Source organism: Medicago truncatula, chromosome 6 (assembly GCF_003473485.1).
Source record: "Medicago truncatula cultivar Jemalong A17 chromosome 6, MtrunA17r5.0-ANR, whole genome shotgun sequence".
NCBI classification, from domain to species: Eukaryota; Viridiplantae; Streptophyta; class Magnoliopsida; order Fabales; family Fabaceae; genus Medicago; species Medicago truncatula.
Window position 1 is genome coordinate 11400013 of NC_053047.1, and position 14595 is coordinate 11414607.

General features: G+C 32.2%; 1 protein-coding gene across 1 annotated transcript; it reads left to right on the forward strand.

Annotated features, from left to right (window-relative positions):
* Nucleotides 1–1609: 1609 nt before the first annotated feature.
* Nucleotides 1610–14320, forward strand: LOC25495943 (glutathione reductase, cytosolic). Its single transcript, XM_013596205.3, has 17 exons — nt 1610–1800; nt 2577–2748; nt 2958–3022; nt 3114–3183; nt 4706–4777; nt 6543–6746; nt 7775–7848; nt 7932–8015; nt 8507–8594; nt 8698–8779; nt 9309–9382; nt 10772–10879; nt 11026–11090; nt 11238–11351; nt 11937–12036; nt 13339–13392; nt 14031–14320. Exons 2-17 carry the CDS (start codon nt 2602–2604, stop codon nt 14124–14126), a joined length of 1497 nt encoding a protein of 498 aa, XP_013451659.1. The 5' UTR covers nt 1610–1800; nt 2577–2601; the 3' UTR covers nt 14127–14320.
* Nucleotides 14321–14595: the final 275 nt, after the last annotated feature.

Genomic DNA, 14595 nt, shown 5'->3' on the forward strand with positions numbered 1-14595 from the left:
TGTTTATATTTCATAGGTCTATATGGTTTTTCTATTGCGTTTAATTATATGTCTATTTTATCAAATTGGATTATATATCACAATTAAATTAAATTTTAAATATAATATTTTTGTTATTGTGTAACTGGTCATGTTATAATGGGATATAAACGTGTAATTTAATTAAAAATTTAAATGATATTATACAAAGATAAGGTTGTAATTAATATAATATGATTGTGAATGAATTGATTTATTTTAAATTGATCATATATATAGAAGTAGAATTGTTTCGATTTAACTAATTTTTTTAATTAAAGATGTAAAATTGTAATTAGAATAGTTTAAATGATAGGAATAGTTGAAAGATAAAAAGTCTGACCAAAATCATACATCTCTTTTATATATAGGTAAGATATAAATAGTCTGGAATACTTAATTTAGCTAACAATGTTGATATTGTTAAGTTTGACGCATTTATTTAAGTTTGAATTTGAGACCTCGTAACTGTGTAAAAATGTTGGGAAGGATAATTGCAATATCAAAAAGATGAATGATATTTGTACAATTATTTTTTGACAACTTTTGGAACAATCCTCTCTCTCATACTCACTTGTGTATTAATTCTCTCTCTTCTTCTTTCTCGCTCTATTGTTTTTATCCAATAAGAATAGAGAAAAAGTGGTTGTCACAAAAGTTGTTTAGAATTGGTTGTACAAATACCATTACTATCAAAAATATTTGCAATTGAACTTTTATTAAAAGAACATGAATCACATAATTGGATAAACTAGAAGTCACTCACATCAATTATTACATTATATCTACTCAACAATGAAAGAATGAGTATATCATCAGTTGAAACAACAATATCGAATCTCCATGAAGATTCATAGCTCAACAATCATGATGGAAGAACTTGAATTATGATTGAAGAACATGCATCACAAGTTACACAAGAATGTGTTTGAAGTTATGTGACAAAACTCATATTGAGTTTTATGTTGTATGATTTGAAGATCTACCATGAGAAAACAAGATTAAAGAAAATATGCATACAAGTTATGAAGATTCTCAGAACCTTCCAAAGTTTATAATGATAAGAAGTTCAGAGTTCATAATATTCACATGAATGGAGTTTATAATGATCCTGAACATTAACCCATAATATTTCCAAAAATAATAAAGGATTACTTCATTGGTCAACAAGAATATTTAAATTACAAACAATGATGAACTAAATTCAAAGAAATATTATTTTAGACTTCAAAGAAAGAAACATCTTATTTGTCAAAATAAATGATCTCTCATTTATATGCTTGAAGTACATGATAGATCCTGGACATTAACCCATAATATTTCCAAAACAAATGAATGCAAAATGCTTAAAAAGGATTAAATTTTAAAAAAGTAATTTTTTTCCTTAAAAATATTATAACAAATGAGCTCTAAATTGCATCATCAAACTAAATAAGGGAGGGGTTGAGGGCCCCACACCATCCCCTCGTTGAATCCATCCATGTTTATGGTCTAGATGAGTTGGTCTAGATGAGTTAGGAATACCAAATAGAATTTCCTTCTAAAAAAGTAAATATAACGTCATGCATTGCATCGATGAATTTTCCAAATAAAAAAGAACCTTCTATAAAAAATTCGGGGGTGCAAATACAACACCTGGTGGAGGTGCAAATAACAAACTCCTTAACAGACAACGTATCACACTTCTTCTCCATTTCTTTTTCTTACATCTCCTCTCTGCAAATTCATTTCTACGAATCGCGTTCTTCTTTCTCTTCATTCATTCATCAATCTTCATCACAGGTAAATTCTCGCATTTCGCGTTTTCTACGACCGTGATTTTGTAGTTTCAGCTAGAATTGTTTCTATTTAGAGTGAATGAACTTGCAAACGCAGGGATTAGAGTTATTTTTGTTTTGAATTTTTTTGATTTCTTTGATGATTGCTGAATTTTGACCTGATTTGATCGTTGAGTATTTGATTTAGTTTTTAATGATCGTGATTATGTAGGTTAATTAAGTTTTTGATTTGAAGGAAGTTGTATTCTTTTGTTTAATTTGTACTGTGAATTTTGAACTAATTTGTTGGATTAGTTTTTTTGTTTAGATTTTAACGATCGTGATTATGTAGGTTAAGTAAGAATTTTTTTTTCATTTGAAGTGAGTATGCACTTGCGAAGTATTGTTTTGAAATTGTTTGATTTCTTTGATTCACGATGAGTTTTGACTTAGCTTCTAGGTTTAGTTTTTGTTTTTGTTTTGAGTAGTGATGTAGTTTCAGTTCAAATCGTTTCCATTTGTTTGGAGCTATGAAGCACGGACACGGACATTGACACGGACACGCCGACACCGCTAATAATTTGAAAAAATCACATAATTTAGTGTAATCATATGTGTCGAACACGTGTCGGTGTCGGACATGTGTACCGAGACACGGCTAATCCGAGGAGTGTCCGTGCTTCATAGATTTGGAGTGAATGAACTTGCAAACACAGTGATTGAACTATTTTGAGAAAATTTTTTAGCTCTAATTTGTTGGTTTAGGGTTTGATTTGAGTTTTAACAACTGTGATGTTGTAGGTTTTGGAAAAAGTTTTTGATTGTGATGGCTAGAAAGATGCTTAAGGACGGTGAACCTGATTTGAACAAAGGTGCAGAAGAAGGGACGAATTTTGACTTTGACTTGTTTATTATTGGGGCTGGAAGTGGTGGTGTTCGTGCTGCTAGATTCTCATCTAATCATGGAGCTAAGGTCCGTAACTATGTTTGCTCTGATCCTAACATTCTGTTGTTTATTATTAATATTGATGTTGATTAATAGTATGTAACAAGATGTTTTGTTTATTATTACTATTATTGATGCAAATCTCGTGTTAATATCAGTTCATTATGTTATTTTCTAGACTATTTTGTTGGTTTATTTGTACTTTTCTAATTATATTCCGCATCATGTGTCTAAAGGTTGCAATCTGTGAGCTTCCTTTTCATCCGATTAGCTCAGAAACGATTGGAGGAGTCGGTGGAACGTAAGTTTTTGTTTCGTTGTTTGTCCTTCTTTCTCTACTCTCCCCAATAATATCTTACTTATTGAAATGCTTATGTTTATTTATTTCAAAGGTGTGTCATTCGTGGTTGTGTTCCCAAAAAGATTTTGGTCTATGGAGCATCTTATGGTGGTGACCTTGAGGTAATGGTTGATTCTTGAGTTTTTTAGTAACAACATGGATTAGTTACAGGATTAGTTACGGTATATATTGAGCGATTGCCATGCTTTGCCCACTTCAGTATTTTTAATGCAATTTGTTTTGGGATATTATGTTCTTAGATTGTGTCTGTGTTCTACAAGGTTGTTTTCAGAGAGCATCTATAAATGATATGCACAGGGGATGCACAGCCTTGTTGCATTCACTGTCCTGTTTTTGTAGCTTTGATGGATACTTTAGTTGTATCTTGATAGGAAATTCCAATAAAAATTCTGTTTACGAATATTTCTAAAGGATATGAACTAGACAAGAAAAGAAAGAAGAGAGTGAATCCCCCCAAGCCAGATCAATACTCACTATTTCAAATAACAAACTCAACATACCTCATTATTTTGTCTTCCTTTCTATATAACAGACTCAAACCTTGCTCTCTCTATGGCTTACTCCTCCCCCCTCCAAGTTTTCAGTCTAACGTGTTTGGCGGCACTTCTGCATTGGCACCGGCATTTGTGAGACCTGATGACAGCCAAACTAAAAATTACTAGTGTTAGCCTTGATGGTGGCTGACCCCAAAGAATAGGAGCTAGGAAATCAGAGCCTAGCTCTAGATACCTGCTCTAGTAATTTAGATTGAATCACTTAAATTGCACAAAATAAGGAAAAGTAAGTAGGACACAGTATTATAATTGACTTGTAGCTCATTAAAGCTTCTAACTATTCCAAAAGCAAGCTTAAGTTGTTAGGTGAAAACACATTAATAATTTTTATATGATATCTTTAGTATTTCCTCTCAAGTGAGAGCCCATTGAGCTTGAAGCATCAACAATGACCCTCTATTTATCGACTCCCTCTGCAAAGATCAGTTACAGACCACCTATTTATTGAGGCTCTATATTATGGAAGAGTTATTTATGTGAGGACACTTGAATTGTTTTTTTTTTATCTCTAACATAGACGTTATAAGATTTATGTTACAAGATCTGATGTAATGTAGTTACATTATTTGGTTCACTTCTCATTGAGTATGTGATGCAAATGAATTGGACATTATATTTCATTGCAGTATATCAGTTTTTTTTTTTTTTTTTTTTTTTTAATATTTTTACTGGTGCTGGATCATGATTGTTGAGTCTGCGATGCAAATGAATTGAACATCATATTTCATTACAGCATATCAGTTTTTTGTTGATATTTTTACTGGTGCTGGATATTATTATAATATTTAAAGTGCTTGTGAGATCATCATCTGTAGTTATTATAATACTTAAGTGCTTGTGAGATCATCATTTGTAGTTATTATAATACTTAAGTGCTTTTGAGATCATCATTTGTAGTCATTATAATACTCAAGTGCTTGTGAGATCATCATTTGTAGTCATTATAATACTCAAGTGCTTGTGAGATCATCATTTGTAGTTATTATAATACTTAAGTGCTTGTGAGATCATCATTTGTAGCTAACTTGTGTTTGATGATTTAACAAACTTGACTGTGGTTTGATGATAGGATGCTAGAAATTTTGGATGGGAATTGAGTGAGAATATTGACTTCAATTGGAAGAAGCTCTTGCAAAAGAAGGTATTTCGAGATCTTATTTATTGGTTTAAATAAGATCAAAGCATCATTTCTTTTTCTATATAATATATTATAATCATCATATTAGCTTCTGTACATAGGAAACTTTCTTAAAATGTAATTTGAACAGTCTTTGGTTTTCTAGATGTTCCCTTGTTTACGAAAGGGCCAGGAATTGAGAAGCAAGTGAGAGAAAACTAGAGAGTAATCTATGAATGCTTGATCTTGATTTCATTCATCATTTCAAATTCCTTTGATATTTAACCAACTAATCCGGAATCTGGTACTGGGTTCAGTTATACTGAGCGAGAAACTAAGGGCCTGTTTACTTTGTGAAAACAGTTTATTTTCATTTCCTAAATTGTTAGCTTTACTTGTTAACAAGGAAAAGAGACTTTTAAAGTGTGTGTCATTGTGATGGAGAGAAAAGCTAAAATGCCAGCTATGGATAATGCATTTCAGAAAATAATGAAAATAGTTCTTTTGACATTTAGATTGTTTCCGAATGTGCAAGACAATTGTTCATTTGAAGAGTCTCTTTTTGCCTTGTTAACAAATAAAACTAACAGAAATTATAGGAAATGAAAAAGATTTTTTTTTTCCACAAAGTAAATGGCCCCAAGACACACTAACTTGTACTGACACCAATCCTAACCTATACTGACATCGAGTTGGTAGGATCAGCACATGCATCAGTTCGCGTTAGTTAGTACAAAGATTAATCACTGACCTAACCAATTTTAATCAATTAATTATTAATCATTGACTGAATCAATTAATTGTTACTTAATCTTATTCATATAATCACTTAACTTGACAACTCAATCGGTTAACTCGTAATAACAAATCACATAACATTCAATATAGCACGAAATTCAACACATGACCTCATAAATCTCAGTATTTCAATTACTAGATACAGAGCACATAGGTAACATAGCCCTTATTCTCAATCCCCCTTTCTTACTTATAGGGAGCATTCCTTATTTCAATTAACTGCCTATTTAACTAACTAACAAACAAACTTGGGTTTACCTATCAGTACTCCCCTACTAAACATTCACTTTGTCCTCATGATGAAGAACAAACTTAAATTGCACTAAAACTGAAGACTTCCAGGAACTCATACAATCCTACAGCTACTAACATTTTGATCATCAACAGTGTTTGAAGAATAAAGACCCATCTTGTTTGAGTAATGTATGTAGCCTTTACTATCATTCTTCTGTAACTTTGTTATTGTTTTTGACATTTGAAGAGAGCTCACATTGAATAGGAATAAAGCAAATAAGATTGCCCTGTGCTTGAACACTTCCACCATGATATGGGTATCACTCATTAGGGTCACAAGTCTTCCCATTGTCTGAAACCTTGTTCCTGGCATAGCATGCCGCTCCTTACCACGTGTAGTGTGCCAGTTCATGGGTTAACACTATCCATGCAACTCTGATAGGGCTTTCTTTGGTCATTGCACAATGAGCAGGTTCTGGCAGTGGCCACTAGATAGGTATGCATGTTCGCTCGAGCTGACAGTTTGACACTGATCCTGGCTCTAACTGATATAGAGTGCACTGAGTATACAACTTAAAAGTGCTGATGCACAGATACATGATTACATAATCGGACTATTGATTTTTATAAATTATATACACACATGTTCTCCAGCTTGTCCAATTTTATTGTCCAGAGAGCAGTTTATTACTACCTGAAAAAATGAAGGCAGTATATTTGTCCGTTTATCAATAATCTATCCTTTTTCAAAATGCAGACAGATGAAATAAACAGATTAAATGGAATTTACAAGCGGTTGTTATCCAATGCTGGGGTTAAACTATTTGAAGGTGAGGGAAAGATAGCGGGTCCACATGAAGTTGAGGTGACACAGTTGGATGGTACTAAATTGTCCTATTCGGCAAAGCATATTTTGATTGCAACTGGCAGCAGGGCTCAACGTCCAAATATTCCTGGCCAGGTTTGTTTCCTTGTTTTAACATACCATTGTAAACATGACAGTTGCATATTTATTAGTATATTAGGAATATGAATGTTTAGAATTAGAAGTTTATGATTAAGAAAGGAATATTTAAAAAATAAAGGTTAGGAGTAGTAAGATATTAGATTGATATGGAGTGTAGTAGTAAGCTATTCATTTTACATAAGCGTAGTATTGATTTGCACAGATGTTTATTATGTCACAGTATGACTGTTGATCATCCTGGTCTTTATTTTTTATTTGCACAAATGCAATGAAAATTTCCCTGGAAACCAGAGAGTTAAAACAAAATAAATAAGCTTTTAAAATAATTAAAATTTCTAGAAAATTTTCAAAAATAATTTATTTATGTTGATTAATTTTTTTAGGATAAGGGTGCTATAGTATTTAAAATTAGGCCAGTTTATTTAATATCTCAAATAATGAAGATCAGAAAATTTTAAATAAATTTCTTTATCTTGATTAGAGTTTTGGGATAAGATTTGGGTGATATAATAACGATGGAACAGAATAAAGGGATAACTCAGGAGATTGTGTTTTAATTGGAGGAAACTTAACAAGTAGCGGTTGTATCAAGCTCAATTATGGACGCATAGTATCTTGCTATCTGCAAGACTACTATTGAACTTTTGTAGATGAATAATTTGTTGCATAAATCGGCATGAATGCATGATTTCTACAACAGCTTAGAAGGTCATTATTAAACAGGATCATACTCTTGCGTTTAATCTTTCCCCTCTTCGAATTTAGGTGTACCTCTTCTGAATCTTAGACTAAAGGAACAATTTCTTCATATGGAGTGCTGGAATCTAAACTCTGAATTTTTTCATCTATTCCACCATCTCACATATTCTTGACAAACAATTGTTTTTTCTTTATGAAAGTTCTTATCCCTAAATTTTAATTAAGAACTTTTACAATAAAATTTTAGGATGTGTGATGAGTGTTGATGTTTTCTTCTCTTGCCCGTTTTTTTTATTTGTTTGTGACTGAGGGCTGTTTTGCAGGAGTTGGGTATAACATCTGATGAGGCTCTAAGTTTAGAAGAATTTCCTAAACGTGTTGTGATTCTTGGAGGAGGGTATGCCTTCATCTTCTTCTCATGTGTATTACTATAACTACCCTCTATCTCACTAATCAATTTGTATATATGTTTCTGTTCAGTTATATTGCAGTTGAGTTTGCATCTATATGGCGTGGGATGGGTGCCAATGTCAATCTCGTTTTCAGAAAGGAACTTCCATTGAGGTGTGGCTCTGAAATGAGTTGAAACTAATGAACTTTAATCTCTTTCATTTTGGTTTGATACAATACAAAATATATACATTTAGTACAAATTATAGAAAAAGGGCCTCCTAATACTTGGGAACTAAGAATTACAATAGAGTATTTACTCCATCAATGAAACCATTTTTTTTAAATAAACAAGAATGGAGCTTATATACATAAAATCATCAGAAATAATAATATTCAGTTTTTCTCCTTATTTTTATCATTCAAGTGGAGTAATTTTATTAGGATTTCTGCTTCGAGTGTTGAAAGTTCTACGTTATTTAGTCTCATATGTGTAGTAAAGGTTGCAAGAAATGTCGAAGATAGTTGAATTAATAAATCTTTTCATATACTGCTTACTATAAAAAATCCATTGGATTCAATATTCTTTCTTTTTTGTTTTTAGCTGACTTCATTTTTGCTTTCTTTTGTATAATTACTTCATACTTTATAAAACTCTGTTGCAGAGGTTTTGATGACGAAATGAGAGCTGTAGTTGCAAGAAACCTTGAAGGCAGGGGAATTAATTTGCATCCAAGGACAAATTTGACACAGGTATTGCCTTTTTTGGTTGCTACTCGGCATATATTTTGATGAAGTAATTTTTTTTTTAATTTCTTATTTGGAGGCTTAGCTAATAGCAATAAATTTCTTCTAGTTGATCAAAACAGAGGATGGCATTAAAGTTACTACAGATCACGGTGAGGAGTTGATTGCGGATGTTGTGCTATTTGCCACTGGTAAGGATACAGATAACATAGACTTCTAAAATGGTTAGCATTACTATTTACTTTTTAGGCTGTTGGACTTCTAAACACCTTTATGCTCATGTCAGAATTTTACATTATCTTCGGTAATAAATTGTAATCCGATTGGTTCATATGATTGATCAAATTTTATACCCTATTACAGAATTGAAGCAATACACTTACTCAATGTATGAAGCCAAATTTTATTTTTATTTGTCTTTTGTTTTTTTTCTTGGAAGGGTGGGAACAATATTGTGCATATTTATCTCATGGGACATTTGCTTACCTTATTTGAAGGAATTATTCTAGCAACGCACTATTCACATCTCAACATACCCTTTTTATCACTTGAAATTCATATGGATCTCAACACACACTTTTTATCAGTTGAAATTCATACGGATCCCATCAAAACTATGCAGGACCCACATAATTTGGCGGGACTCATTTAAATTTTAACTAAAAGCAGAGTGTCTTAAAGAATTATTCATGTATTCTTAGTGCTCTTTTGTTGCTGCAGGAAGGGCCCCTAATTCTAAGAGGTTAAATTTAGAAAAAGCAGGCGTAGAGGTTGATAAGACAGGAGCAATAGTGGTTAGTAGCCGTCTTCTTTTATCATCTGCTTGTATTCTTGAGTTTCCTATGAAGTCAAAAAACATGTTTGTTATCAAACTGCAAAAGCCATAATTTAGTTATCGTGTTGACTAGTTCATTTAGCTGTTATTAATATCGAGAGTTCCTGCTACTTTAAGCTTTTTAAAAAAGACGATCTTAAGATTGTGTGAAAAGGCTATTTCTCTTTAGTGGTGTGTTTGTTTCAAGTTATTTTTATAGATTCCTGGGAATAAAATGATAGAATTATATCTTCCTATATTAGTTACAAGTTTAGTAACTTTTCTTCCTGGGTGTAAAATGTTCCTGGGAATAGAAAAATGTTCCCAAAGAAAAAGGGTGGGAATAAAGTTCCCATGAAGATGGGAATAGGTTTATGTATAACTACCGATTAACCTCCATATCATAAAAGTTCCTGAGAATATTATAATATTAACCAAACATCTTTTTTTTTGAAATACCTTGGAATAAAACTCTCACCCTTATATTCCCAGGAAAGAATTCTAAGAATTAATCTAGTAAATTTGAAAACAAACATCCCTTAAGAAATTTTACATACTGCAGAAGTAATTTTTTTTATAGGTTACAATAAACAATACTTTTATTTCAGTAATAATAGTTTTATTTTTTCTTTCTAGCAGCCACTTTAAATAATAAAAATATAGTTTATTTCCTAATTCTGTTTTGTTTAAAAAGATTAAGCAGACATTTATAAAACATTATAAAAGTGATTTTTTGGATATCTTGGGTTGAATTCCATAAGATCCTACCCAATTTAAATCAGGATAGGCAACAATATTTATTCACACACTAGTCATTTTCCAAGCAATGCTTTAATAAATATATATATTTCAACCACTACATCATCATTATTTAAATGAAAATTCACTGGTATTCAGTTAAATTTTATTTGCTTTAGGAAAATGCTAATATGTGCCATCAGGGAACTTGCTAATTAACCGAATATTGAAACATTGTATTAAAAATTGTGTATTCAATTTCTTGAAAAGTTTAAAAATTGTTTTTTTTAGGACGAAATTTCAATTTTTTTATCTGTAACAAGTGTCCTAATGGAACATGTTAGCAAGACCCTTTATATTGGGCTTGAATATTGATTATTAGTTGTGAATGTCTTCAATGTTGCATGTTCTTCTACTTTTTGGGTTTTTTATTTATGATATGAATTTCGTGTCCTGTTTCCTTTGATTTCGACATAGTGGCGACATGCTATCTGCTGTAGCATTTTGGGTGTCAGCCACTGTGCTCTGCTATCCAGATTGACTATATATGAATTGAAAAAGTTATATTGCTTGTGAATGATTATGAGTTGCAGAGACATTCAGATCTAAATGTTCTACATTCCTGTTTTAGGTAAATGAGTATTCATGCACCAACATCCCAAGCATATGGGCTGTGGGTGATGTAACCAACCGAATGAATCTTACCCCGGTGGCCTTGATGGAAGCATCACATTTTGCAGTAAGTGTTTGTGATATTTAGTTTAGTAGCAGACATGTTTTTCTTTTGGATTGGGAAGGGAAGTGTTGGTGGTTGGTTGGTAATACGATGTTGTTATTTATCGTTGTTTAACATACAGTTATTTTGTTTTATTTGGATATATGCAGAACACGGTATTTGGTGGGAAAACACAGAAGCCAGATTATAGGGATATTCCATATGCAGTGTTCAGGTATAGTTTCGTTTATGTGATAAAACTTGGAAGCTGTTAACTATTATGAATATGTTGACTTATGATAATATATCGGCTTCTTTCTGCCTAATTTTATTTTTACTGTTTTGATTTAATATATACGCTCATTTTTCCCTGGTTCTGCAGTATTCCACCACTTTCAGTAGTTGGTCTAAGTGAGGAGGAGGCAGTAGAGCAAACAAACGGCGATTTATTGGTTTTTACGTCAACTTTCAATCCTATGAAAAATACAATCTCTGGGTAAGTCTAGTGAGGTGTGAAAATCCACAAGTGTGGTTTTCGACGTAGTATAAAAACTGTTTTTATCAGTATCAAACTAATTATCATTTAATTAATTGAATGAGAGAAAATATTTTGGTGAAAGGAGAGTTGTAAGAATGTAAAAGTAAAATAATAACAAATAAAAACAATAGAAATAGAAGGTTGTTGAGGTATTTCCAGATCTGGGTTACCGATGATAATTAATGAGTTTTGATTGATTACCATTTTAGCTAGATCTTTTAAGATTAGGGGAAGGACTAAGAGTTGAACCTTGAAAGCACATTAATTTAATTCATATAGCTCCAATGCTAAGGTTCAACTCTTAGTCCTTTCCACTTGATCCTGTCACCACTGGCCTTGTTTATTCACACCATGCTAAATCTTCTTTGTGATGTTAAGAAATTTTAACAGGTAATTTGTTAGCATCTGAAATGTGTAGTTGGGTCCAATTTCCAAATGGACGGTTTGTCCATTAAAAGCCCAAGCCTGATAATTCCGTTATACCTAGTAACAAGATAATTCATTTCTATATTGCCTTATTAAACTCTGATATTTTTTCAATAGGCGGCAAGAGAAAACTGTTATGAAGATTGTTGTTGATGCTCAGACAGATAAAGTTCTTGGAGCATCTATGTGTGGGCCCGATGCACCTGAAATTGTTCAGGTACTGTTATTGCTTCACATTCTCTGCTAGCATTGCTGTAATTTTTTTTCTTTACTATGCTGTTAACTGTTTAGGAGCCTTTACATTTTCATTTCAGCTATTTGTTATCGTGGGACTAAGAATATAGAAGTCAAAATCGACACTCTAGTGGACCTAAAAGTTGGTGTTCGTATGAGAGGAGGGATAAGAAAGGAAAGGAAAAAGGTTGTGAAAAAATAGGAAAGCAAAATATTTTCTTAATTCGCCTAATATACTTCGCATTAACAGCATGCATCATTTATAAACAAGGTAATTAGAATGAAAGTAAATGAACAAATGCAATTTACGGAGCAATTAAGCTAGTACTACTCCTAAGATACATTGGACTTTATCTACTTGATATACAATAATTATAAGCTACTTTGAGAGTGGATTATTAGTATCTTTTAATAGAAATTCTCCATTATCAGTTTGAACACTATTCTTTCAAAAATTTGTTAGCTCAGAATAACTTCTCCCCATAGATTCTTTGGGGACATTTTTCTGGAACAACTGTGCCTTGTTTTGGATCGTGCCGGAAAATATACAGATGGCAGGCTGTAAGTGTACGGTGGTGTATGGATGAATGCTAGAAAGTTCACAGAACTGTATTGACAGTTGGCTTGGCCAATCAAGATTTGAGGATGACAGCAGAAAATAGTCTTTTTTTCTGAACGGAAGTAGAGTCATTGGATCAGGAGTTTGTGATACCATGTCAAAAATAGGAAAGCAGAATATTTTTCGAATGTCTTTGAGTTACTTTGGACTTGGCAGCATGCTTAAATTATAAACATGATAATTACAATGACAATAAAGAACTAATGCAATTTACAAGGGAGCAATTAAATTTCTAAGATACATTGAATTTAATTTAATTGATATACAAAGAAAATCCCAAACTACTTGAAAAGTGGATTATTATTGATGTTTTAATTTCCAGCAAAGGTAATAACTGAGTTGTAGTCTCAGTTATGGTTTTGGGATGGGATACATGTCTACGGGGATAGAATTTCAGGTAAGTTGTGTGTAAGATTTTTTGTAGTGGACAAGTTCGGATAGAAGGAACACATCCATAGGACTCTTAAACCTGAAGAGTATTCTACTATCCCCAAGTTAGTTGCAGTTATAGTAAATAATAATATGATCAATGATATATCTATCTTGTTGTATGCATCCTTCTCCACGAATTAGTTGTGTTCACAACAGTATTTCTAAGTTATTGCTCGTTGATTTTTCTATATTTATTTGTCCATCATTCATAATATTAATATTGGTGATCAATAGGGTATTGCTATTGCATTGAAGTGTGGAGCTACTAAAGCGCAGTTTGATAGCACGGTAAGTTCTCATTTTTCTTGATTATTCTGTCCCATCTTTCTAGGATAGTTACAGGATGTTGTCACTGAAGACCATTGTATGACAAACCAAGTCATTCATCTTTTGTCGATGCAACCGCCGCGAAACTTGACCTATTATATTACTTAGACCACAGTAGTTAGATGATATATTCAAAGGTTGAAGTTAAATATAATTATAGTAATTAAGATAATTAATATTGCTTGTGTTTCTTCAATATACTCTCGTCCAGACAAATTCCAAAATCAACATCAAAATTGCTTGTGTTTTATCTTTTCTTTTCCACATCCCTTACCTCCTGGGTAGATCCAGACCTACTTTTCTTCCATTCTTTTGAGCTAAACATACCCAATGAAGCTATGTTATTATCATTCATACAAGAGTCAAATAAAAAGTGGAAAATTTTTTAACTCATTAAATATTAGGAAAAAAAAAAAAAAAAAAAAGAAGTGGAAAATCTAGTTATAATGGGCTTATCAAACATGAGTTGGAGTACTCTTTGTACTTACCATTAGTAAATTTGCTTATAAAATAAGCTTGACTGAAAAAGAACTATCCTAATTATTAGGTATTAATAAATAATGCAACAAATGAGTCCTAATCACTGTTCTTTTATGCAGGTGGGAATACATCCATCGGCTGCAGAAGAATTTGTGACCATGCGCTCAGTGACAAGGCGTGTTACTGGTAGTGCGAAGCCCAAGACGAATTTGTAAACACATTTTAATTAATTAGCTAAATAAGATCAGTTCAAATTGGTCAGGACTTGTTTGTATGTTTCTTTTATTGGGCATAGCCCCTTCGATTTTGTAAAATACTAATCAAAATATAAACTGTTTGTTCATAGTGTAGCTGCAATACAAAAATGTCTGTTTTTTCAGATAAATAAAGAGTGTTCTTTTATAGCAAATTTCATTTTCTTCCAAATTCTGTAATGAAGGTTTTTTTTTTTTTTTATCTTGTTCGATTTCATTGAAGTGGAATACTCTGACAATAATCTGATGATGCAAAGGAACTGTATCACAGTCAACTCTTGTGTGATCCTGTTGTGCTTAATCATGAGTGAAATTTTTTGGGGCATGAGTGCTTCAATCCCATTTCGTCATCTTTGAAACTTTCATTTTACAGTGATATATTATTAGTCTCAGGATTGCATACGGTTGGGGACAATTAATTTGAACCCTC

Excerpts from the sequence above, each read along its gene's own strand:
- LOC25495943 (XM_013596205.3), top strand. The coding sequence starts at position 2,602 with ATGGCTAGAAAGATGCTTAAGGACGGTGAACCTGATTTGAACAAAGGT. Across the intron at positions 12,037-13,338 it reads ATGCACCTGAAATTGTTCAG|GGTATTGCTATTGCATTGAA; the intron begins GTACTGTTATTG and ends GGTGATCAATAG. Across the intron at positions 13,393-14,030 it reads AAGCGCAGTTTGATAGCACG|GTGGGAATACATCCATCGGC; the intron begins GTAAGTTCTCAT and ends TCTTTTATGCAG.